Raw genomic sequence first — 24,424 nt, 5'->3', positions numbered from 1 at the left:
CGGCCCGGCCCGCAGCTGTGAGGACGCGGCCTCCAGCCTCTGCCGCGGGGCGGGCAGTGCAGAGAAGGCGCTTGAGGCCTGTGGTCTCCTGTGGGCTTTTGTACCAAGCCTTTTCTCAGCAGGACAGGCTTTATTAATTAGAGGACTTAACAAGAGAAAAAAAGATATTTGTATCACTTGGGAATGCTGCAAAAGCCACATGTACTGTGTGAATTACTGTGGCTGAAAGACATCAGTTTGGGCAAGGGTGTTGTGCAGAACAGCACACAAAATAGGAAATACATATTTGATTGTATGCAAGCTGGTGCATGGGGACAAGCATGTCATCAGTGAGAGTTGTTATTAGTGACTTAGCTATGCAGTCATGCCATTTTCTCTTCTACTTGCTTTTTGCCTTTCCCAGCCTGTCAAACGCACCCTCTCACAAATGCAAACGCTGATTTTTCTGTGGGGCTCGACAGCTCCCTTCTCCCTCTCTGATGAGCCTCTTACACAGCTCGGGATACTCTCCAGTGGGTGAATACATGAGAAGTACGCTACGAGCACCTTAAGGTTTTCTAAAGAGTCAACAGCTTTGCATAGATAATACTGTAGTTGTTTTCTCTGAATTACAATATTCTTCTGTATGAATTATATCTTGAAATACTTATTTGAATTTTTCAACTGCAGGTTCAAGTTGTAAACACAAAAAGATTCTACTTAATAATAATGTGTATAGATCAGTGTCATGTGTGGTTGAGTTGTCCTTGTGAACTCACTTTACTGGAATGCTTGAAGGTGTAATCCAGTCTTTCAATTCAGGGAAATTTACCATTTACTTTAACAAATGGCAGCAACTGTATAAGAAATAGCACCAGGAAATATGATTCATCAAATGTTAGGAAATGCATCTATTTCAATGTTGCCTGGAAGAAAACCCCAAACCCTAGCGTATGTTGGAAGCTGTATATTTTATAGCACGGACATTTCATTTTTAGGTACAAAAATGTTCTAGTACAAAGGATACATGAGATGCAGTCAATGGTTGCAGAAAAATTTGCTGGTTTGTTACATAGCAATTAGTAACCTCGAAAACTATGTAATGCAGGTTTCTTCACACTCTGCATATTTAAATGCCTTCTTAGTTTTGCTAGTAGACATGATGCTTCCGAGTTTGCATTTATTCACATTATTAAAATTCAACATACAAGAAAAAATAGTGCAATGTGTCAATGAATTGATAATTCTTACCATTAATAAACAATATAGGATGATGTTCAGCCTCTAGATTTTAACAGCACCTTTGGGAGGTGCTAATCTCCAAATTAGTTTTACTTGCACAGTTCTGTAGTTCTATAACAATTATCTTTTTTAAAAATTTATATTCTGTGCCCTTATTCTAGTGTTCATGGATAAAAAAAAAGCAGAGTTGTCCTTCATTTTTGACAAAGAGCTACAATGCCTTAAGGATAAAGGATGCTATAGATTGTGCATCTAAACAACAATAAATGTCAGTTGTATCTCAGAAATCCTTGTTATTATTAATTTTAGAGGGAAATTTTTCTCTAGGGACACCTCAAAGGAAAAAATCAGCTATTTAACAGTGAATGAAGACTGAATAAACATGTTTGTACTAATAGTTACTAACGATTAACTGTGTGCAAAAAGACCTTGAGCTGCTTCCTTATGAACACAAATTTACATAAATAGGGTGGATTGAGACACATATTTCTGTGCCATAAATCATGAAAAAGCAGGCTATAAAGAGAGGATTTTTTTCAGTTGTTTTATTCACAAAGGTATTAGTAAACGGTAATGTATAAATTTGCCAAGTTGAGATTAAAACATACATTATACTGAATAGCCAAGTTATGTAACAGAGTACCATTACTGTAAGACTACGCAGTGTCTTATATATGTTACATTATATACTTATGTAACTCTACAAGACCATGTATATCACCTCAGAATATTTTAAAACTAACATGGAACAAGGCAAAGAATAACGATTTCATTTTGTGACTATAGGAGAACAAAACCTTTAAAGCATTTTTGTGAAACAGAACTGTGTTAAAATTATGTTTCTCAATTTAAAAAACTTAGGTTTCCCATTCAGCTCTGGGGTGTGTCTATGTGCATTTCTTCCTAGAGGGGACCCAAGGTATTTACCATGGATCTCCCAAAATATACCCATGAAAACCAACGAATGTTAAATTTTCAGCACCATGAAGTATCTCAATTAAATCTCATGTAGAATTAAGCAGTTATTGACCAATCTGAATATACTTAATGTTTCTTATGTCAGTACCAATGTTTTCTTGGTTTTATTCTGGTAAAATAAAAAACCTGACACTGGCAAGTATAGAGACAGTATCCAAGGCACTTATAATTAAGGAATTTTACCAGTTTTTAGTGTAGAAATCAATTTGATAAATATGTAGATGATTCTAATATTCAGGTCTTTAGTTAAAATACTTTTACTTGCTCATAATAGTACCTACAATGAACTAGGTACTGTACAAATATAGAAGATATGAAGCCTTACTCAGAGACCTTCGTGTAAAGCTAGGAAAACCATACCATTACACAATTCCAATGAAAAGAATTACATATAAATTCATATTTTTTAAAAATATTCTCCAAACAACTCCATTGTGAATTTTAGCCATTTCTGTACATCAGGCCCTATTACCTATGCTAAGGAGGCAGCAGTCACCTGTCTGTAAGCTGAGCTATATGTTCTGAAAGTTCTTTTTATTTATAATAAAACTGTATTTCCTTAGACTGCACAAGAGTGGAATATGCTAACAATATTACAAATAATAAATAGGCATAACAATAAAAGTGACACTTTCCTAAGGGGGCTTTCACTTGATAATAAATATGACAGCATACAACAGCTCATAGAGTAGACTAACATGGCTTAAATTATTTACTTACAACTATGTTCAGTGCAATTCAAATTGAGATTGAGTCATGTAGAATACATCTGAGAACTTGCATAAAAATTCCCCTCTCTGGTAATGCAGTGTGTTTGAGTACGTGGACTAAGATTGTATGGAATAGGATAGATTCATTTGAAAACTGAAACCTACTTCAATCTCTGAAGATTTCTGTCTGCTTGTACACAGTGCGATAACCATAAAGGGTATTGCTAACTGGCTGCTGATCAGTGCTTGTCTTGTAACTTCTAGGACTGTGTTTTTTAATAAGACATATATTATATGTAGATGCTTTCTGAAATACACTGCAAAAGGTTCATAAATTATTTTGGCAATTGTCTGTGTTTGCCATATCTTTTTACATTGCAGATGAAAAGGAAGAAGGCATTTCTGTTTATAGAGTGGCATTGTGCTTTAATCTGCTTTAGAACACATATTTTCTGTTTCTTCTCAGTGTGATCACTTTGGTTTTCTTCAGTCAGGGCTAATGTTTCTGATCCAAATCTGCTACTTAACCTTACATGAAAGGTACACTTTTACCATCTTTCTAATGAAGAGACAGTCCTTATTTCTTCTGAGCTGGCCACTGCTAATAAATCCATCCAATTTATGTTTCAAAAAGTTCAGAACTGTTTAATTTGTCTTCTTCATACAGCAAAATATTTTCCATGAGCTTCTTTTTTTGATCATTTATCTTTATTTTCCAAGATGTCTCTCTGGCTAATGCTGAAAAACAAAAGAGCCCAAATATTGAGAAAAAAATCCATCTGTTGTCTAAGGAAAAGATGATAATTTTAGATTAAAAACCAAACCAAAACAAAACAAAAACCTGGCTTAGGAAAAAAATCTGATAGAAAACCACACAACATTTTGTAGATTTTTTGGTAAAATCATAACCAAGGAGAAAAGATTTACTGAAATGTGTTTAGAAGTAGGAAGAAGAACCTAAGCAATTCTGGAGAAGAGAGTAATTTGTCCCTACTATTATAATACTAGAGCACTTTTACCAAGACTTTGGTTATCATAACAGAGCATGGGCAGTTTTGCCAAAGAAGGTGATCATATGCTTGAAGTTTTTCTTGGAGATCATATGCTTTTGAATGTTCTGCATGCACCCTTCAGATTTATCTAGATTTACCTTGTGAAGAACATGAAGAGTCGAGATCTGCATTTTTTTGTTGAAAGGCGTTCTGTGCAGTAGACACTGTTTTCAAGACGTCATCACTTTTGGTGCATGCTGCATTTCTTTCCTGGAGTCCATTTGCAGGTTTTTCCTGCTTGATCCTGTCATCAGAGGCTGCCATATTTTCTGAATTACAGCTGTTGCTAGGTAGCTCATCTGTAGATCTTTCTGAAGGATTCCATATAAAGCTACTTGATTCATCTGATTCACAAGGGACCCTTGACATTTGTCCGCAGTAAATGTCAGGTGACACAACTCCTATTAAAGGTGTGCATGGATTGACACTTGTCAGGATCACTGGCTGTGTGCTGTCCTCTTTATTCTCCCCCGCAGAAGGCACATCCATGCTGAGACTAGTTGTCTCATCATCAGTTTCTTCTGGAGTTTTCAAGGAGAATCCAGAAGTGCTGCCTTCACAAACGTAATGCTCTCTTAATTTATTTTCTGCTATTTCCATAATTTCAAGCACCTGTTTTTAACAACAACATCTGTGAACGCAGAATAATTCCTGTACCCCTTCTTACACATATTCTCCTATGTCAACACTCTCAAAAATAAGTAAGGCATGAATGTTGTAGCTTTAGACCTTGTTGACATGAAGACTAAAATCTTGGTCATGTATTTAAAATATTACCTCTGCTATGTTAGAATTCTTCTTTCTCAGACAAAGGCAGATGGCTGAGGCAAAATCAATAGCAACTTCTTCCAGCAAGTGTCCTGCTTTCCTGTCTAGATATTTATAGCATATTTCCTTGGCAGCTAGCTTTTCAAAATTTTTTACTTTGGAGTGTGAGCTTTCTTTTGCTATTTGAATTTCATCAGCAATCATATCTTTCTGTTCAAAAGAAAGAGATACATTAGTGAAGGCAAAATTAACACAAACATTTCTATCTGAATCACTGTGAGTATGAGTCTTGCCATATATTTGTTATTATCACTCCTTAATGGTGGTTTACAGACCTAAAAGCTTTAAGAATTTCCATTCATGTAACTGACAGAAATGTTTGTTTTCACAGGAGAGAAAAGGCCAAAGGTTTTCTCTGCATGTGTCTAATGTCAAATTCACTAAAGCAGACCCATCTCTTCTATGCTTATGCCCATTTATAGGAATGAAAAATAATCAACACTGTATATAGCAGCATTCTTGCACAGGACTCTTCAAATATTTCTTAAAGAAATCAGAAACCTAGGATCCTTTATTTTCTGAACCCATTTGAACATTGCTGAATTGCTTGGAAATAGTAAGTAAGAATACTATTGTTTTCCCCTCAAAGGCTTCAACAAGATGGCAAATCAGAAGGAGCATATCCCATAGAAGGAATATAGGTGGAGTCTGTTTTCACGAAGATGGTGCTAATGGCATTCAGTGAGCCTGGCCAGTTCTGCTTGCTTGTGAAAGTAGTTTGTGTAGTTCTAATCACAGCTTGGGCAAATTGGCCAGGATATAAATTCCAGACACCAGTGCAATACATAAACGCCTGATAAACATGATGATGAGCAACGGCAGCTACCACCTACCCACATTTCCCCATTCAGTTTGGCTCATAACACCTATTTCTGGCACATAAAAAACATGCAGCAGCATTTCAGCACAAAGCCTTGTCTCTTAAATAAGTATGTATTTAAACACCAGTTATTCTGGATTATCTCCTAATATAATCGGGCCAGCACTCATGAGTGTGGTAGGTGAAATAGGAATATATATTCTGCTTCTATCTAAAGGCAGGTAGGCTATTGATATTAATGGAACCAGATATGGCTTCTTAACATCCCTTCTTCAGGATGTGTACAGCAGACGGCAAATAACAAACTGTATTTATATAAAATGAAAATTCATTTTATGACAGCAACCCCATTCGTTCGTATTGGTATTCATTATTCCTGCTTTTTCCTACCAGATAAATAGGGTGTCTTCCTTCATCCAGTGCCTTAATCCCTGTCAGTATCTCTGCTAAGACCTAGAAAGTATATTTGAAAGATAAAACAATTTGTTCAGAATTAATTCTATTTTTAAAAACGAGCTTTGTAACTAAAGAAATATTGAATTGCCAGGGCATTTTGAAATTATATTTTTACTTCAAATGGCTTAACAATGCCAGATCTGGGCAATCTTTATGACACTTTAGATCTATCTCCAGAGCCAAGTCCAAATTTTATAGGTAGGTACAATAGATACTGTTGAAACAAAGGATGAGAAAAAAGTCATTCTAAATCTAGATAAGAAATCACACTGAACAGAGTACCTTCCTATTTAAATGGAAACACCTGGAGACAGGTGACATCATAGACTACCAATTATATTAGTTGAAATTCCAAATTAACAGGTGATGTTTGTAGCAGTTCATGTGGCAAATCTGCAAGAATTCTGAGAACCTAACTGCAGTCTTTCTGCTACTCTTTTTTTTTTTAAACGACCAGCAGTAATAATTTTTTTGCAACAAGAAACAATTTTGTTTCTTTTGTTCAAAAGATTCACCTCATTTTGCCAGAAACTGAAGTATATTTGGAGTGTGAACATAATTAAAAACAGGATTTCAACACATTATATAGTCAGCAACTATGATATGAAATTGCCACAAAACAACTCCGAGGCATGTGCTCTTATATCCAATTTCCTGTCTAGAAGCACCAAAGAATGCAACAGAACATGGAAAAAAGGCAACGTACCACACCACAGCCGAATATATCAACTTTTCCTGTTAACTGCCCATGTCTGATAAAATCTTCCGGCAGATAAGTAAGAGAAGCTTGTAGGACTTTGGTTTTCATCATAGCATATTCTGATTTTTTATCAACAGAATACAATCGCAGACCTGAATGTCCAAGCTTTGGTGTAAAGTTTTCATCCAACAAGACATTTGAGCTGTGATAAAGAGAGACGAGTAACAATATTGCTCAAGTAATTATTTAACTTGAGGTAAAGAATTACAGTTTTACAATTTAAAGTTAAGCACTGAATGTTTCCAGCATTTGGCCTGCTGTGTATGAATGAAATGATAAAGAATGGTAGAAAGGGAGAGGGGGAAGAACAAGCACTCCAAAAATTACTTCCAAAGAATATACTTCCATCATTTAGAAAAGAGAGACAGATTAAACATAAAACGGTAAACACCCTACAGAACAAGAGACAGCAGAAAGATACTGCAAATGGATTTCAAAATTGCATAAGCTTTCAGCCATTATTGTTAAAGAAATCCTGGAATTAACAGGTGACCTAGGAAGTGCTGATATGCCAAAACCCTCACCTTTTGATATTCCCATGAAGAATTCCAAAATTATGTATATACTCTACAGCTCGGATGAGTCCTGTAGAAATGCTAATTCGCATCTCCCAGGTCAGTGGAGCAGAATCATCCTGCAAGGAAGTGTGGAAAAAAATGCTATTTTATACAATAAAAAACTGTAAGACATTAATAGTTTTGAAAAGCATAGACGTAGTTTTAGTCCCAGTCAAAACTCCTGCTGACCTAAAACAAAAGTTTGGTCCAAGGCAGAAATGGGTGATTTCTAGGCCGAGGAAGGAACCTATTCTTATATATTGTGCTGCACATTTTGCCTGCCATAGGACACAATGAGATAGGGATACAGCAAGGATCACGCTTGCCCAAAGCATCAAGTACTGGCCATTACTGAGGCAGAGCGCTGGTTTTGATGGATTGCTTTTCTGGTGTTTCTCTGCCCTATGATTTCCTCTGCAAATGCTCTTTCAGTAGGTGTGAACATCTCAAACTGTTCCCTCTTTAGCCCTTGTAGAACTTCATAGCACATTATGCCAATGAATATGATGATGGATTCTACAGCAACATATTCCCAAATCCAATGAAATATTACAATATGAATATACACATTTTGCAGATCCCTTATTACTTTAAAAATCTGAAGGCTGCACAGCTGAAACTTCTTGACCTGATCTGCTTTGCAGTAGAAAAACTGGTAAAGAGCTGCAGCCTTTATAGTAGTCAAGATATTTGGGCACTTTTTTTTTTGTCTGTTTCTCAGAATTCAAAGAGATATAATTGCTTTTCATACAGTAACAGGACAGGACTTGTAATCACAGATAGATAATAGACCCAGATTGTTTTCTTACTTGACACTGAAGTTTGTTTTGTAGCGATCCATTAGGCAGGTATGGATATATCAGACAGTGCAATTCAGTTTCTACTGAGAAACCCAGCAGCTGCAAAATGTTGACATGACAACACCTGCAGGCACAGATCAACAATGATTCGCAAATGAAATAAGAGCAACAGAGAAAAATACATTCCTGAGCTTGAATAAATTCCTAAGGAATTGTGCTCTTTAGCTGGAAGCACAGAATGGCCCTGAGCAGGACTGCAGAAGGCTAACTAACCTAGCAGCAAAGATAGAGATCGTTATAGTGCAGCCCTGTTCTGAGCACGTAGGAGGGATACAAAGCTCCAGAAGGCACTGCCTCCTCACCATCTCAAGGACTGGCAGAGCGGCTGTGTTTGCTCAGCAGGGACCTGCAGCATCACCGGGAGGCATGCTGTTTCCCCAGGGCTCCTGCAAAGGCAGTGCATAGCCTCACTGTCCCCAGAACAGCACAGTGCCTGGGAGACAAACACATCCGTCTTAAACTAAACACACGGGTGACAGGCCACATGCAGGACACGCACAGACTGCATTTGAAAGCCAACCACTTACCGAAAGCAAATCTGTACTTCTGTATGAAAGAATCTTTGGGTAGAGTTTGGGCTTGTGCATTCCATCTGAAAAATGAAAACATGCAATGGATTGTCAATAGTAATTATTAAGATGTTGCATTTATACAGATCTTTTAGTCTCTAAATGACAAGCTACTTTATAAAATAGGCGAATATCACTGATGGCAACTTTGTGTCAAAGAACAATTAATTGAAAATTAGAACAAAAAACAGTGTAAAGACACCTCTGACCCAATCATCAATGCAGGTAGCTACATTGCAGGCTACTCCCACAGACAGAGTTAATGAGTAAAGTATCTCTCATATGTGTTTGCTGAATCTAGGTTTACTTACTTTACGTCATTTCCTTTTTACCTCTCCTCTTGTGTAGCCGTTCTGGTTCCTTGCCCATACAATATTAAACAACAACTGCTAATGTTCCAGAGATACTAATAACATAGTCCTTTCAAAGAAAAAGAAAAGGTGGAGTACTTGCCTCTTTCAGTCTTTTGATGACATACAGCATGTTGTTCCTCTGACCTTTGTAGACATCTGCAAAAGTACCTTCACAAATTCTGCTCTTGTCACTGAAACCATTTGTGGCATTAGTAACTTCCTTCTGGGTCCACAAAAGACTCCCACTGGGGAGATCAGTCACTGTCTCCTGCTGAGGAGTAGAAGAGCTGCAAGGCTACACATTTGTAGAAGAAACAAGTTTATCTCATGAAAATTCATATGCTTTTTCCTTCTTTCAGGTGTAATATTTTCTTTTCCATTATTTAAGCAATCACTGTGGTTGTTGAAAGAAACTGTGAAAGGTACTGTGCAATCACTCATTAGGGTTTTCCTTTGTAATACCTGTCTTGATGTGTTTTGCTGATGTAAAAATTTTGCATAGTAGAAGAGACTTGAAAACAGTTACCAATTTGCATTTCCACCTTTCCCAGAAAACAGACTTAGTTTTCTTTAAAAGTCCATATATTTATTTGAAGTGATGTTAGTTCTAGTTACAAAAAATATTAATCTTTATAGCTAGGGCATATATTAAGAAACAGTTGGATCAGAAAGTAGGGTCCCTCATAATGTATTTGTGTTCTGGTAGGAACTTCACGTATACTTCTGAAGCATCTGGTGTTGGTTGCACAATAATTTGTGGCTTCCAGTGTGGCAAGTCCTAATGCCAACTGTTATTACAGTTCCACTGTAGCCTAATCATGCAGCTTTCACAACCTTAATGTGCTCCAGACTTGAGAAAATAAAACATTAACTCCCTCTCAAGAAACTCTGAAACTACTGCATTCTTTGTAGCAATCTTCTCTTCTGGCTGGTACTCTTGAACCATGTTATTTTGGAAGAGTTTAAAGTCTTAAAACAGAACCTTCTTTAAAAAAACTCGAACAAAATAAACCAAAGAAAACAGGCCAAGACAGCACCATGATGGGACCAGAGTGTGCACATGGATCTGGGAAACACTCTGAGAACCCACAGGACAGATCTGGCTAGACTATCTTAAAGACAAGAGAGCTATAGAGAGGAAGGAACAGGAGACTGCATGCTGAAATCATTAGGAACGTGAGAAAAACTTACCACAGTGAGAGGGTTAAGCATTGGAACAGGGGCTCAGAGAGGTCATGGAACCTCCATCCTTGGAGATTTTAAATTGTCAGCTACACAAGGCTCTGGGCAACCTCACTTAAATTTGATACTAGCCCGGTTTTGAGCAGAAACCACATTTTAAGTATAAAACTAAACTAAAAGAAGTATGGCATTCTGACTAGTCAGTGGTATATATTGCACTGTGGAATGATCACACCAGAAATGTTAAAATCTATACTGGAAATTCCTTCAAAATTAATTGCTATTTGTGGGCATGTTATCCATGCTGAGCTATGCAGTATGCAATATTGTTAATTTTTTCCGTCACTGGTCCTTCACTGGCAAAAAAAGTGATGTAAACTGTAAGTAATCTAACTGAAGCATTAGTATTACATTCAGTCCAAACAAATTGTAATCAAGCCCCACTTTTTCACTAGATCACTGTTATAATCAATGAGTACTAAAAGGATTTACCTTCACACTTGATGAGACAGGAGGATTTGACTGTAAGGATTTCAAAAGGTGTCTTGGGGGAGGTGGTGGTGAAGGGAGTGAATACAAGGCTCCTTCAGAAACAGCACCTGAAATTGAAATAACATCATTGAAAATACACCTTATTTTTATAATACCACAACCTGTGACTAATTATGAAGGTCTGGAGTATTTTGTTGAATTTCCTAACCAGGGATAATCTGTGACAAGCTGTCAAAATGTGAAATACTGTGTGAAGATAGGGAGCTATTTTCCTGTTTCCTCTTTGCAAGATGACTAGGCAGATCTCTCTAGTCCTGGCTCGGGGACATAGAGCTCCCTATGTCTATACTGTTGGTCAGATGCTCTCCTCAGTATGTCCTGTGGTTCTGCTCCCTCCCTTTCCCAGGCAGAGGGGCCTGCTGACCCGTGCACGGCTCTCTTCTGGCCTAGATTTATTTTGCATGGAGAGAGGGACATGGGGCAGGAAATGTATGCACTGATGTAGTCTTAGTATGGAGCCAGGATGGGACCAGGGTGTTCACAGAGACCTGGGAAACATCTTGAGATCCCACAGGCTAGATATAGCCAGCATCTCTCAAGGCCAAGAGAGCTATAGGAAGGAGGAACAGGAGGCTGTGTGCTAAAGTTAGGAATAAACAGCTCAGGAGACAACAGTGCTAGGAAAAAGGCAAATATTCAAATATGACCATTTTGAAGAGCAATGTATTCATTACACTATACTGAAAGTGAATGGGAAGCGGTCTTGTCTATATGGTCATTTCAATGTTAGAGCAAATTCAGAATCTATTACTTTACTTACTAGCTGCTGGTGATACTCCCAGATGTGAAGAGTCTGGTGATGGCAACAGACTTATCTCATTTTCTCTCTCTCTATTTTTGTTTTCTGTGGGCTTTAAGGATATGTTCTCCTGTTTAGGCGGCTCTACCAGCTCTTCTTTTTCAAAGTTGGTAATATTAGAGGCTGATGTCCCTTCAAAAGAGAACAAAGGAAAGATGAAGATTACCAGGGAAAATAGAGTCTGACTCTAATCAGTTATCAGGAAATAATCCTAGTCAGGAAAACAGACTGTAAATTAAGTTGAACATTAAAATGAACATTCAAGCAATTTATTGTTAAATTGCTGGAGTACTATTGGTATTTAAATTCAGACCATATTCATGACATTAACTACTACTGAAAATTAATAAGAAGTGATAGCTTCAAACAAATACCAGTGATGACTATGCAAAAGATATATAGTCTCTTACAGTAAGAAATTAGCAATAACAGTATATTTATTTTGTCATTTTCTAAGTAGCATCCTTCAGCCAATGAACTCAAATCACAAATATCTCCCAGCCTAAAGAAGGCATCTAGTTCTTTGTTAATTGTCTTGGGGCTGAGAGGAAGTTTGACAGAATTGTATTGGTTTTAGTCAGTTAAATATTTTAGGACTATTTTCAGTTGTGTGGTTTTAGTGTCATGACCATGCTCATTCCCAGATTCTATAGAATTCAGAGTCAAAACCAAAATTACTTCTAACTCCTTATGAAGCCCTTCATAGAACAGTCCATATTGTAGTTCATCCATTGTCACAAAAGAAATCAGAGAAACAAAGGTATGTTACATCTATTACATCAGTTCAGTGTCTTAATGAGCTGAACTGCGTATGTCCATTTCTTGCCATGATCTCTTAATATTTACTTTCCCTATTTACTATCTAGCCTGCAGAAATCCTTATAAAGACCTCTATTTACTTGCATCAGCCAACTACAATTTTTAGAAACCAAGCTTTTCCTTAGGAATCACAAAGTGTACTCCTCCAGCCTGGAGGAAGTTGATTGGGTTTTATTTTTAACAGGGGGAAAATCCTCAGTTTTTGCAGCTTGTGGCAAGTGAAGTCCAAAAAGTCTCATAGATGTTTTTGAGAAAGCTAAAAAAAAAAGAAAAAGTAAATCACAGAAGCATAAGAGAAAGCAGGTAATCCCCTCGTGTACCAGAGGCTGAACTCAGGTGCATATTGCGCAAGCTACAGTGATACTGACATACCACTTAAAAGCAAATCAGTCAGACAAACAGGATGATGATGAATATTTCTGTGCAATGATGATGATTATTTTTGTCTATGTTGCCTCTTTATTTTAATGGCGATGTTGCTGGAAGCTGCTCTTGGCTTGGAAGTCTGATTCTTTGCATTTTACATAATCAGAGAGACAAATCTTACTTGGTTCTTGTGTAAGCAACCTTGTCAGGGGCTTTAAAACGCTGCCTCTGGATTTGATCCAGTGCCATATTCTGGCCTTTGCACACAGGACCAGGCCTAATGATCAGAGAACCTCTGCGCCGCCTCTGGGTTTCCAGGGGGTCGTTTTACTGAATGTGCTATACATCAGATTGTATCCAACAATGATGTGGTTTGCAAGCAATAGCTCTCTGAAATTAAATACATGAAGCTTCTCTCGGAGTGCTTCACCATGCAACGTGCTGAACTAATCTCAGTCTGAAATCTACTCATGGTCTTGTTTTCAAGGCCTGTAGAAGAAGACCTTGGGGTAAAAGCAGCATCATCTCAGTTGTTAATAACAAGTAATTTTTCTAAGCTCTTTGAACTCAGCTTTTGCAAAAATGGCAAAATTAACCCACATGGGTAAGAAAAGGCATCATACCTAACTGAACAAAACCAGCCTGTTCTGTGAAAAATAAAAATTATGTTGAAAATTGTTGCTGCTATTATGTAGTGGTGAAAACATTCAGTAATTTTTCAATTTCAGCTGGAAATTTCAGTTTGGAATTTCTCTCTTAGAAGGAGAATGCAGGGTTTTTTTTAATTAAATCACAATGTATAAAGTGGCATTACAGAAATGGCAATGAACTCTGTGAAGGAATACGCTGAATTAAGCCAGCTGTAAAAAAAGGTGGGCCACAGAACGCGCTCTGACAGGGAAGAAGGCAAAGACTGTAACTAATTAGAGTTTAAGGTGTGGTAGGTTATCCTGTGTTATATAAGAGCACCCAGAAACTCTCTTTATGGACTAGGAATCAACTGTGTTAAATACTGAACAGGCACAGAGCAAAAGTGTCATCACATCCTGGAAGTCACCCTCTACTCCAGAGTATCCATAAAAATACCATTATCAGGGAGCCAGGCTTATTGGATTGGTGATATCTAGATCAGATTTATTCAATGTATAGATTAAAAAAAAAATCCTGTCCACTCAGACTGGACCCTCAAAGTCACAGTCACTGTGACTAAATTAACAATTGGATTACTGATATTCAAATTAAAACAGATTCGAATTCACTTTCCTGTAGCTTGCTTTGCTTTGCTGAGGAATGAGGAGTTAAGAATTGTTACAGTCTCCTAAGCTGAATGCTGTGACTGAATTCAGTTAGAAAGTGGATCTGCTGAATCAAAAAAGGCTGCATATGGGTGATGCCAAAATCAGTTATATTAACTGAGCAACGCTCTCGTTAGGGTCTGTGGTTATTGTGTTTGATGTACTAAGACAGAATTTGCTTGAAGGTTGCTTGTGCTGTAGTACTTAATATTCCTTTTAAAAAAAAAAAGAAAATAGAAATTTAGAATACCATTGCTAAAGATTTTTTTTTCTGCCATACCAAAATGAAGGTTAAAAGTCATGCTAATGCCAGGAAACTACAGAAAAACAGCAGTGCTACACAAAGAAATGCTGTGGCAAGAAACCCATGATGCATTATTGGACTTTCCATGAGAAATGCCTCTAGCTGCTGTGCGGCGAATGCCAGCTGCACCTCTGACTGCTGGTGGCCCTGCCCTGTGGAGGCAGGGTGCCGTTTCGCAACAGCTACTCGTCATGCAACTCAAAACCACTTGTGTCGCTGACAGTTTCACTGTCACAGAATGTGAGAAGCAGATGGTGCTCCCGCACCTGTGGGAGTGGGACCCTGTTTTCCACCTGTGGAAGCATGCGCCCTCATAGGCTTTGAGCGTTTCCCTTATGCAGCTGAATAGTACGTCTCTAAGCATTTTTGCCGACGTAACAAAAATCTGTACTTTTTCTTTCTAGTAATTCACTATAGAGAACTGGCAAAATTCATACAAACATTTGATTTCCAGAAAGTAGATTTGAGGTGGAATATGTGTGAAAAGGGTCCACTGCCAACTTTTTGGGGCAACTCAATACAGAAAGACAGTATGTTGTCCAGGGTTCAATGGATTTCATAGTAGAACTGGATTAAGGTACAATTTGGCTTACAAAAATGGAGAGCTGCAAATTAAACATAATTTTCAGTGGAGAAAAATGGAAAGGAAAATTATATTTAAAAGTGTTGTGATTTCTATAAGGCAATTGTTTACCTTAACTAGGCACACTGAGTTCAATCTCTAATCATCCTACCTCAAAAAGATAAATCTGAAATAGAGCAAACGAGATAGGTGAGAAGAATTACATGCAAAGAGTTAGAAAAGACTACAGTTGTTTAATTTATGGAGGGATCAAGGAGAACATATGATAGGAATAGAGAATATATGAAGTGGGATAAAGAAATAGTAACGTAGGTAGTCAATAAACCATTTCTTTTTCATAAACTTTTTCTTATGGTGCAGGAAAGCAGGCTGCATAGGCAAAACGATTATATGTTTTTCACTCTGAGTTTGTTGACAATTAGAGTATAATGACAAAATTTCACAGAGAAACAAGAATGTGTGAAAAATTAAAACATTTATAATTAATCTCTGTTTTGAAACCCTGTCTGATGCATGAAAGTACCACCCCCAGTTCAGAGCACAGCCAATCTCTCTTTGGCACCTCTCGAAGCATCTAAGATGGCCACTACAAAGGTGGGATGATAAACTAGAGGGACCAGTGATTCCTCCTCTATGTCCCTTCTTCCTATCCCCCCACAAATTTTATTTGAGAGAGTAGAACATCACAATCAGTGGAGAAATTTTGGAATTTGAGCATGAGACTCCCAACAAAAAGTTTCTTCAGCTAGCAAGACACATTTACTGGATTGGGTCTAGGTGCTCTGAGAAGAAGCACAGACTGCCCTCGGGAGGAAGGGGCAGCTACTCACAGTCCAGAATGACTTGAGCCGCTCGGTAGAGCTGCAGTCCTTGCAGCAGGTCCAGCAGCTGCTGTACTGTCGCCAGCCTCACTCCCCACCACCACATGAGCTCTCTTGTTATGCTGATCCCCGTCTTCTCCATGCACTTGATTTTCCGTAGCTCTGTTTGATCAGTTATCACGTAGGAGGCTAGTGGGAGACAACGGATATTTCTGTTTAAAAATTAGAAAAAACAAGCAAGTGCAACCATGGAAAGCTAAGGTGTGAGACACACTTTGCTTTTTCATTTGCACATTTTTAAATTAGCTATGTGGACATGAAGAACAAATAAGATATTGCCTTTATTCCTTTGACTGTTCTGGAAAAAAAGTTGTTTTTATCAGAGACCCAAAAAGAAAACCCAGTCACACTTTTCAGCATATTTTCCCCATAATCTTCCTTCACGTTAACACTTTGTACCAAAATAAGTTCAGATTAATCTCCTGGTGTGATTCTCCCAAAATAGGTAACAGAAGTCAGTGGTGAGACTGCAGTCCTGTCTACATTACTAAATACCAATATTATGGTAAGCCAAATAGTAACTGAATCCTCCATGTGTTACTTACAGTCAGATAAACGTATTGGTGAAATGCAGCTATTTTTAAGAACAGGAGATACCGTGCTAAAGCTGACCCTACGTAATTTTTCCCGATTCCTGAATGCTCACAGTATGCTGGGTTACCCCCCCATACTCCTCTCGGCTCGCTTACCAACATGGAATCCACCTCCCCTTACTTAGCTCCTGCTAAATCTGATGCACCTGGCCACAGCGTAAGCGTTAGAGTTACAGCACTGTGGGCTAGAGGAGGGCGAGGTAACAAGAACGGTAAAACAACAAACGTGTCTAAGAATGCTCCTGCATTTGGGATGGGGCTATGTCGCAGCTTCCCCATCCGTCAGTGCCTGCCGGACGGCAGCGAGAGGCCTTGTCTGCCCTGGGGAGCCCTCTGCCTGCTTCGGTCTGCAGGGCGGGAGGTGGCAGCCACAGGTCCTTTGGGCAGAGGATCTGGGGAGTGAAGCCAGGACAAATTGTGCTGTCCTGGGATTTTGTGTAAATTCAGCTGTGCTCATTTGTGGTCTCTGGGGGCTGGTGGAGATACCCACCAAAGGTGCCTGTCTGACTCAGCCCCTCTCAGCTGACCCGCACCTGATGTGCTTCTTGCTTAGCCTTAAGCAGAGGGGCTTGGGGGCCGGGGGGTGTGCGTGTGGAAACAAGGATTCCCGAGTTCACACCTCAGCTGGCTTTAGAAGGACATTAGACATACAGTTCTATGTATCTGAAGATAGCGGAGATAAATCCCACCCTAAGTCAGCAAATTTAACTGGGGTAAGAGTTTACTCAGCAGAGTTAGTGAAGTCTTGAATGAAATTAAATCATGTTAAATAAAGGAAGGTAGGCCAACTACGAAAAAATTCAGGTTAGAATTGTTTGGATTGGGATACAGAAATAAGAATAAAAAGCTCAGGACTACATTTTCTATACTTATTAACTGGACATGGCCAGGACTGAGAAAAATAGGGGCAGTAAGTATGAGGCAATATACATGAAGTGAAGGAAGAAAGAAAAAAATAGAACATCTAAGCACATGTGAGGGATGTTGTGGAAACAGGCAAGCAGCGAGAAGTAGCAGAAGATAAAGTGCGAACGGAGAGGGGAGTGCGAAAGATAGCAGAGAGCAAGGGGAGGGAACCTGGCCACGCAGGAGAAGCCAAGGGAACACAGAAGTCTGGAATTCCACCTGTTAATCAGAGGTTTCGCTTGATCCTGAAAACAGATCAGTGCACGGGAGTTCCCTGCCTACAGGATGTGCTCTTCTGAGCGCTGGGGAACGACTCGGCCAGAGGCCCTGCGTGGGGACGGCTGCGTACCTCACCCGAACCTCGCGCCCTTCGACCACACGTCCTAAATGTGCCGCTGCTCCATGTGCCCCCATCGCCACCCCATCGGGTCGGGGAGTGCCAGCCCTGCTGCCAGCCCACCTGCCCCACTGTCCCCCTCTCACCAAATCGCATCCAGTCGTAGTCACTCAGGCAGTCCATCTTCTGGCAGAAATCCTCCAGCACCCAGGCAGGCATGCTGTGAATGTACAGAGCCGGGGGGGAGCCCCCTTTCAGGGCTAGGGGCGGCTGCTGCAGGGTCATTGCTTCGCAGTCCCTCTCCAGAGAGTCCTTTGTCCCCACTGTGGCCATCAGCAGCGGCTACGCATGGTGCACGCCTAGGGCAGGGATTATGGCTACAGGCAGTGACGCTCACCAGTCTCTGCCTCCTCTGCGTGCTGTGGAGGGTTGATTTTCTCGAAAAGCTTCCTCTTCTCAAAGGGGCTGGCCTTGACAGCCTGTCCCCACCCTGGCTGGACTCGCTCTTTGCTGGCGGAAGAGCCACGTGACAGAGGCAAGCGTTTCTTGGCAGGCTCAGGCCACACTCCACTGCTTCCTGCTTTGGCTGACGTCAGGCCCCGGCCCCAAATGCAAACCGGATTTTTCTTTCGATGAGTGTTTATTGCTCCAGCTTGGTTGCCAAATTACAAGTTTCACGTGATGGAGGTGAAAGATGCTTTCCTGCATGTTAAGCACCGCTGGTATTGCTGTCAGGCTATGCAACAGCTGCTCCCAGGCAAAGTGAGATGTGCGTAGGTCAGGAGCGGTGCCCAGCAGAGCTGGCTTGCCTGCTCAGCCCAGACTTTGGCCACGTTTCCAGGGCAGTCAGCTAGTGGTTTGTTCACCCATACAGGTATAAATATGTGTGTGTGTGTGTGTACACGACTGGAGATCGAGAAAGTTTCAAAGATCTCACAAGATCTGAGAAAGAAATGCATACCAACAGAGAGGGCAGTAAAAAGCACTGCCAGCTAATACTGAGCAGTGATCCTGCTGCCAGTCTGACTGTTGCCAGGATTTTACAATCATTGCAGTATATAGGATTTTACTTATTGTATGTGGTGCAATAGCAGATGCAGGGAGTGAGAAGTAAAAAACATCAAAAGTGGTCATATGGCCAGGTCTCGCTAGTCAAGGATTAGGTTTAAAATATGTTCTTAAAGTCAACAATTCTTCTAAATTTTTAGGTTTTCCCTTTTTTTCTATTTAACCTGCTTTTGATAAAAATTTGTAATTAATTAATTTGCCAGTGTACATGGCAAATACTTCTGGCAAAATGATCTACTTGGAGAGCCTTATAGCTGTACCTCTGGCATCATGGGACAGTTTGCAATACGTAATTGTAACCCATTCCTCTTTCTGTTCCTTTTGTTCATATTGAGCTCTAGGTCTTTTGTATTAATTGCAAACAGTACTGTAAGTTTTGAGAGCTTTTAATTTACTATTTCTTTATAATCTGCATATATTTTACAGTACAGCTAACTCTTGTTTTCAGTATCAAACTTTCAAACTTCGGCAGTTTTTTATACTTCTTGCCTCAGAAATCATGAACCTTTCAAGTACTATTAAAGTAACAATTAATTTCTTACCCCCAGTATGGCAAGGAAAAGCTGAAAAATGTGATATTAATGTAGCTACAAGGTCAAAAGACAGAAAAAAACCCTAAAAAAATCCAAAGTGTATTATTATTTAAAATATCACAATTCAAAGATTGCCTTGGGACCTAACTGTTTTAGCAGTACTACTAGTAGTACTATTTCAACAATAATAGTTAAATTTATGGGGTTTTCCCCTCCCTTTTCCCTGCTTACTGTCCCTCTGACACATACCTAAATTCTCTGTCATGGGAAGATGATCAGAGCATCTCTGAAAGTCACCTAAGACGAGACTGAAATTTGTGTTGCAAAGAATTGGATAAAAGCAGGAAGAAAGGACGCTTCTTTCCCTTGGGTACTGGAAAAAACTTGTGAAACTTTTTGGACTTTTGCCTCATGGGAAAACAAGGGGAAAGAATGCATCTGTGTGTACGGCTTTGGTTTCACACTAAACATTATACGTAATAAAAGGTTTTACAAGGGAACTGAAACGTACTTTTTCAAACGGAGACTAGAATGATCCTTTATATTCCTGTTATTTAGCCTTCACTTTCAAATAACGAGGCAGGACTCTGTACTGCTGCGTGCTCTCCTTGAGCCCTTGGACACTAAACGAATGTCAGAATAATTTGTTATTTCTCTGGTGTTTTTCACCTTCAGCTGTGACCCGCCACTTCCTGCAGCAGCCCGTTCCCGCTGCAGCGCACTCGGCAGTTGTGTCGAGTGGGAACCTTCAGCCTGGTCCTGACCTCTCGCTCAACTTACTGCTGCTCCCGTGACTGAAAAATGAGACAGTGCTATGACTCCGACTAAAAACTACCCAAATTTTTAACTTAGTTGTCACAAGTAAATGACAACTTTCACTCATTACTCATCTAGCTGAGTAACTAGTAGGAGGCTCCATTATCCAATGTTCATGTCTTGGAGCCAGCTGGGGTTTTCTCTAGTCTTTTCTTATTCTGACCCAAAGGAGCACTCCAGAACAGAAGAAATATACTTTCTTGCATATGTTGAGCATTTCTCCAGAAGTTTACCTATCTATAACATCTGGTTTTGTTGTTTATTTTTTTTAAACATATTTTATCAATAGGAGTTCTTTAATGACCAAGAATTTCTAGGATAGCATTTATGCACCTGCTTTAACAATTCTAATTGAACAGGCTTTTATGTCAATTACTTCCTTACATCTGTCAGTGCCTTGCACTTTGAATAAATACTCAAGCCATGGGTTTGGCTGAAGAATGAAAACCAAATGATATCAGAAATATTATGAGCTATTGCATTCCAATGAGAAACAATATGTAATCAAATTGTTTTTATGCTAGAATGCCTCTAAGTATAAAAACTAAGATACACAGCCAGGCTGATGTTACTAAACTAGTCCATGGTAGGGTCTTGTGAGCATTTGATAATTTGACTCTTATGACTAGCCCAGCTAAATGAAGGTTGCTATTTAACATGCTCACAATCACTGCCATGTCGGTTAAAAAGACAAGACAGAACCAGCAAGACCTGTAACAGTATTGTCACACTGTGGCAAGAGGATCAAATGTAACATTAGGTGTGACTCAGTGGTCTGTAAAAACAAAACCTTGTCAGCTATTTGTGAGAGATGTTTTTAAGTGCTTCTCATCTTAGAGAGGAAGTTGCTACTTTTTAAACCTATGTATGGGAAAAAAAGGTATTTCACGATTTGTCAACAGGAAAATCAATACTTAGATGGTATGTGACAGCTAAAATTAGCTAAGTAGTTACAGAATTCATATCACAAGAAAATGTATCCACATTGCAAGAAAACAGCTGTGGGAGGAATAGGGGAGGCAGCTGCCTGAACAGGCTTCTGCATCAGACTTTGTATTTGTGTTCAGTCCCTTCCTCTTCCAGACTTCTTGCATAACTTTGGAAAACTCAATTTGAACTGCAAAAGGGAAGTAGAATTTCCTTTGTTATCTTGTCTAGGGTAAGTATAAGATTTCAAGCATGGATTGCCTCATGCTATACATTAAGCAAGTACTTTAAGCAAAAAAAGTACTTCCTACTCTTAGTGGCTGTGCAAAGAGTAGTCAGCTATTGTTGGCAGAACGAAATGATAGTGTAAAGTTGTGAAGCTATATCCAAATAATGTACTTTTCGTACTAAAAATCAGATGCTACAGTGCCTAACTTAAGATACGGCTGCCTGGTGCGGAATCCAAAAGTCCCTGTCTGGCCACTGTTCTGTGAACTGAGGCATTTGCCACCTCGGGAGGGGATCGAGCGCAGCTGGCCTGCTGTGCAAGGACAGCATCTGTGCTTAAATGAAATGCTAAAGCTAAAGAACTGAAGCAGGGTTTGTAAAATTCCCGTCCTAGGACTCTCATACCTCAAGGATTCAGGGAAACGCCACCTTCTACTTGGGATTCTGTGGGTAAACGCACACAGTCTTCCGAAGAATTAAGTAAGTTTCTCTTTTAAAACACAAATTGATGAGGGAAAGGTGGTAGAGAGACTGTGCAGATATGTGACTGCAGTTGAAGTATGGTCTCTACCCTGACAATTGTTTCTGCATTTTTATGCAATTTAAATTGAACAGTCATTGAGGAACAATCCAATGCTCCCTGCTTTGGGTGTACCCTCATTAGTCAGACTGTCCAGGGACTGATGGATCTTTGGTTCATTTCTACACGGTAACAAACCACCCTCAAGTCAATCTTTGAAAGAGTGGACAGAAAACGTCCCTTAGAAAATGGGCTGAACCACAGCAAATTAACACAAAGCATCCACAATTAATTGTTGCCTATCAGGAGCTGCTCTTCAGCTAAGGACTTAAGTTGCTTTGGAATTCAGCAGATGTAACTAAAAGTTACGCAAAGACAGGATACTCCTATGAGCGATGAGATCATGAGGTAGTTTTCGTATGTTTGTTTTTGGCAAGTCACAGATACGTAAGTATGCTTTTCTGTCTGCTAACATGCAGGAATCCAAGGAATCTGATCCATTAGCAATGATAAACATTGTACTAGGAAAGTATCACTGACTGGCTGTATACTGGTGGAAGTCACATACTAATGGAATAAATTTAAATTATTCTAATAAGCAACACAAGAGACCACATAAATGAGAAATATACAGAATGTTTGCAATATGCACAGATCTGTAAAACCTAAGACCTAATACCTGCTACATTAAAAGAAAAACTACGGAGTCAAGCAGGCCAGTTTTCTGCAACTGGCTGGCAGTACTGCCACGTTAATCACAACGCACAGCTTCACAAGGACACCAGGAGAGAAATTCCTCTCGGGTATCTGTAGGGCACCTTCTAACCTCAGGGCTCCCTAGGAGCTGGGTGACTTACTGAGGTCTACTCCCCAGGCCTGCACAGGCTCACTTTTCTCTGAAAGAGATCTGCAAAAGGTGGTAAAAGCAGAAATTGTCATGTAGCTACATTCATGCACAGACACTGCCTGAAGTTGTGGTAACAGTTCAGTGTTAGCCACAACACAGTCCTGCAGCAACACGAGGCTGAACAGTTTCTAAACGCAATCCAGAAGTATCTGTTACTGATCAACTAGAATAACGTTCAGGACTATTTCAGGAATACAAGCATACAGCCACAAGCACTGTGAAGTTATTTGACAGAATTAGAGTAAAAAAGTTAGCATGGATTTACATTTTTATGACAAAAGATCAATTCATACACTTCAAATATGTAAGAAAAACAAGTCTACAAAAAGGGGAGACATTTCATACTTACAGAATACGTTGATATTCTCAGTTTCACAGCTGTGTTTCTTAGAATGTCTAACTGGAAAGAAACATATGCCACAGAAATAACCTGCTATAATCTCCTATCAATCTGCTTCTAACATTGAACAGCACTACATCTGTTACTTGGTAGACAATTCATGCATCTGCTAAAAGCAATGCTGCGTTGAATGGCATGTGTACAAATACACATTCTAACTGAGGTACGGGGGAAACAGAATACAGGTAAAGAAATGTTTTCTCTGCTTATCTAGCCTGTAATAAAGCATGGATCTGTTTGTGAGCTGGATCTAGCAATAAGCCCGTAGGAGCTGATACAGTCTGCTGTCTGTTCCTTAGGAGACACCAGCAACTCGAGTAGTCCGTGCTCCCTGAAAAGGCCTCCCACTACGACTTGAACTACTGCACTGTGATGGGAAAAGGTAGGACTCAAAGCATCTATCTTCTATGAACGCTACCTTCTATGCCTGTACATAGAAGCTGGGGAAGCAGGTGCAGCGGAGAAATGTGTCCCAAAACTAGGATCCAGTCTATATGGCTGACTAGGTTGGATCACCTTGAGATCAACTAGGCAAGAATCCAGTCATGAAGGACAAATAAGGCTTTCAAGGTATGATCTGTGAAAATGTGTCAGCCTCAGAGTGGATACGACATGGGTTTATAAATGCAAAGGTAAGAGGCAGAAAAAACCCCAAGCATTTACACGTCATCTTTCCACCAACGTAACGTTTCAGGTCAGGTCCTGAAGGTGGTGATGGAAACCCTTGCATACACAAACACCCCCACGCTTTGTGATTCACAGGCAAAGCTAGGCTAAGTGTGAGAGAGTGAAGTTCAATTGAAAACAAATTATTCAAGCAAAACTGGTGTTGGTCTGCCACTTATAATCATTAGAGTCTGGATTAAATTAATCCTCGGTGTAATTTACATTCTAATACAATGAAAGTTACTCTGTACACACATTCTCCAAATAGATAACCTGATCTTATGTCCCTAGGCAGTGTTCTGAGATAGTCCAAATAAAACTTCTGAGCTTTATCCACGCAAGGTCTCTATAGTCATCAGTTTGCAATACGCGTAGCAAAGAACAGAACTGAACCATCAGGAACCTCACGTGCTTCTACGTGCTGTTCAGTCTTTTGGGTCTGACTTACCATCAACTTAACTGAGTTTGTATTTCGGAATTTTAAAACACAGACTTTAGTTCTTGGAATGTTTCACGGTGACTATCCCTGCTTAAACTCAGTGGTTTGCTATTTAAAAAGTCTGGAGTGAGTAATGATG

At 39.5% G+C, this 24,424-nt stretch overlaps 1 protein-coding gene across 1 annotated transcript; it reads right to left on the bottom strand.

The window, feature by feature from the left end:
- Window positions 1-3,528: 3,528 nt before the first annotated feature.
- IRAK2 (interleukin-1 receptor-associated kinase 2) lies at window positions 3,529-18,066 on the bottom strand. The gene is made up of 14 exons (XM_009583085.1): window positions 17,928-18,066; window positions 15,895-16,074; window positions 11,659-11,829; window positions 11,000-11,005; window positions 10,839-10,945; window positions 9,265-9,459; window positions 8,770-8,834; window positions 8,192-8,306; window positions 7,350-7,459; window positions 6,772-6,967; window positions 6,000-6,062; window positions 4,739-4,939; window positions 4,060-4,573; window positions 3,529-3,647 (listed from the first exon to the last, which is right to left on the bottom strand). The coding sequence occupies exons 1-14, from the start codon at window positions 18,064-18,066 to the stop codon at window positions 3,529-3,531; spliced, it is 2,181 nt and encodes a 726-aa protein (XP_009581380.1).
- Between the last annotated feature and the right edge of the window lie 6,358 nt (window positions 18,067-24,424).

Source organism: Fulmarus glacialis, unplaced genomic scaffold, assembly GCF_000690835.1.
Source record: "Fulmarus glacialis isolate BGI_N327 unplaced genomic scaffold, ASM69083v1 Scaffold50678, whole genome shotgun sequence".
Taxonomy (NCBI): domain Eukaryota; kingdom Metazoa; phylum Chordata; class Aves; order Procellariiformes; family Procellariidae; genus Fulmarus; species Fulmarus glacialis.
The sequence above is the reverse complement of the archived record's forward strand: the minus strand, read 5'-3'. Positions and strand labels throughout refer to the sequence as shown.

Excerpts from the sequence above, each read along its gene's own strand:
- IRAK2 (XM_009583085.1), bottom strand. The coding sequence starts at position 18,066 with ATGACCCTGCAGCAGCCGCCCCTAGCCCTGAAAGGGGGCTCCCCCCCG. Across the intron at positions 8,835-9,264 it reads TCATCAAAAGACTGAAAGAG|ATGGAATGCACAAGCCCAAA; the intron begins GCAAGTACTCCA and ends TTCATTTTTCAG. Across the intron at positions 4,574-4,738 it reads AGAATTCTAACATAGCAGAG|GTGCTTGAAATTATGGAAAT; the intron begins GTAATATTTTAA and ends TGTTAAAAACAG.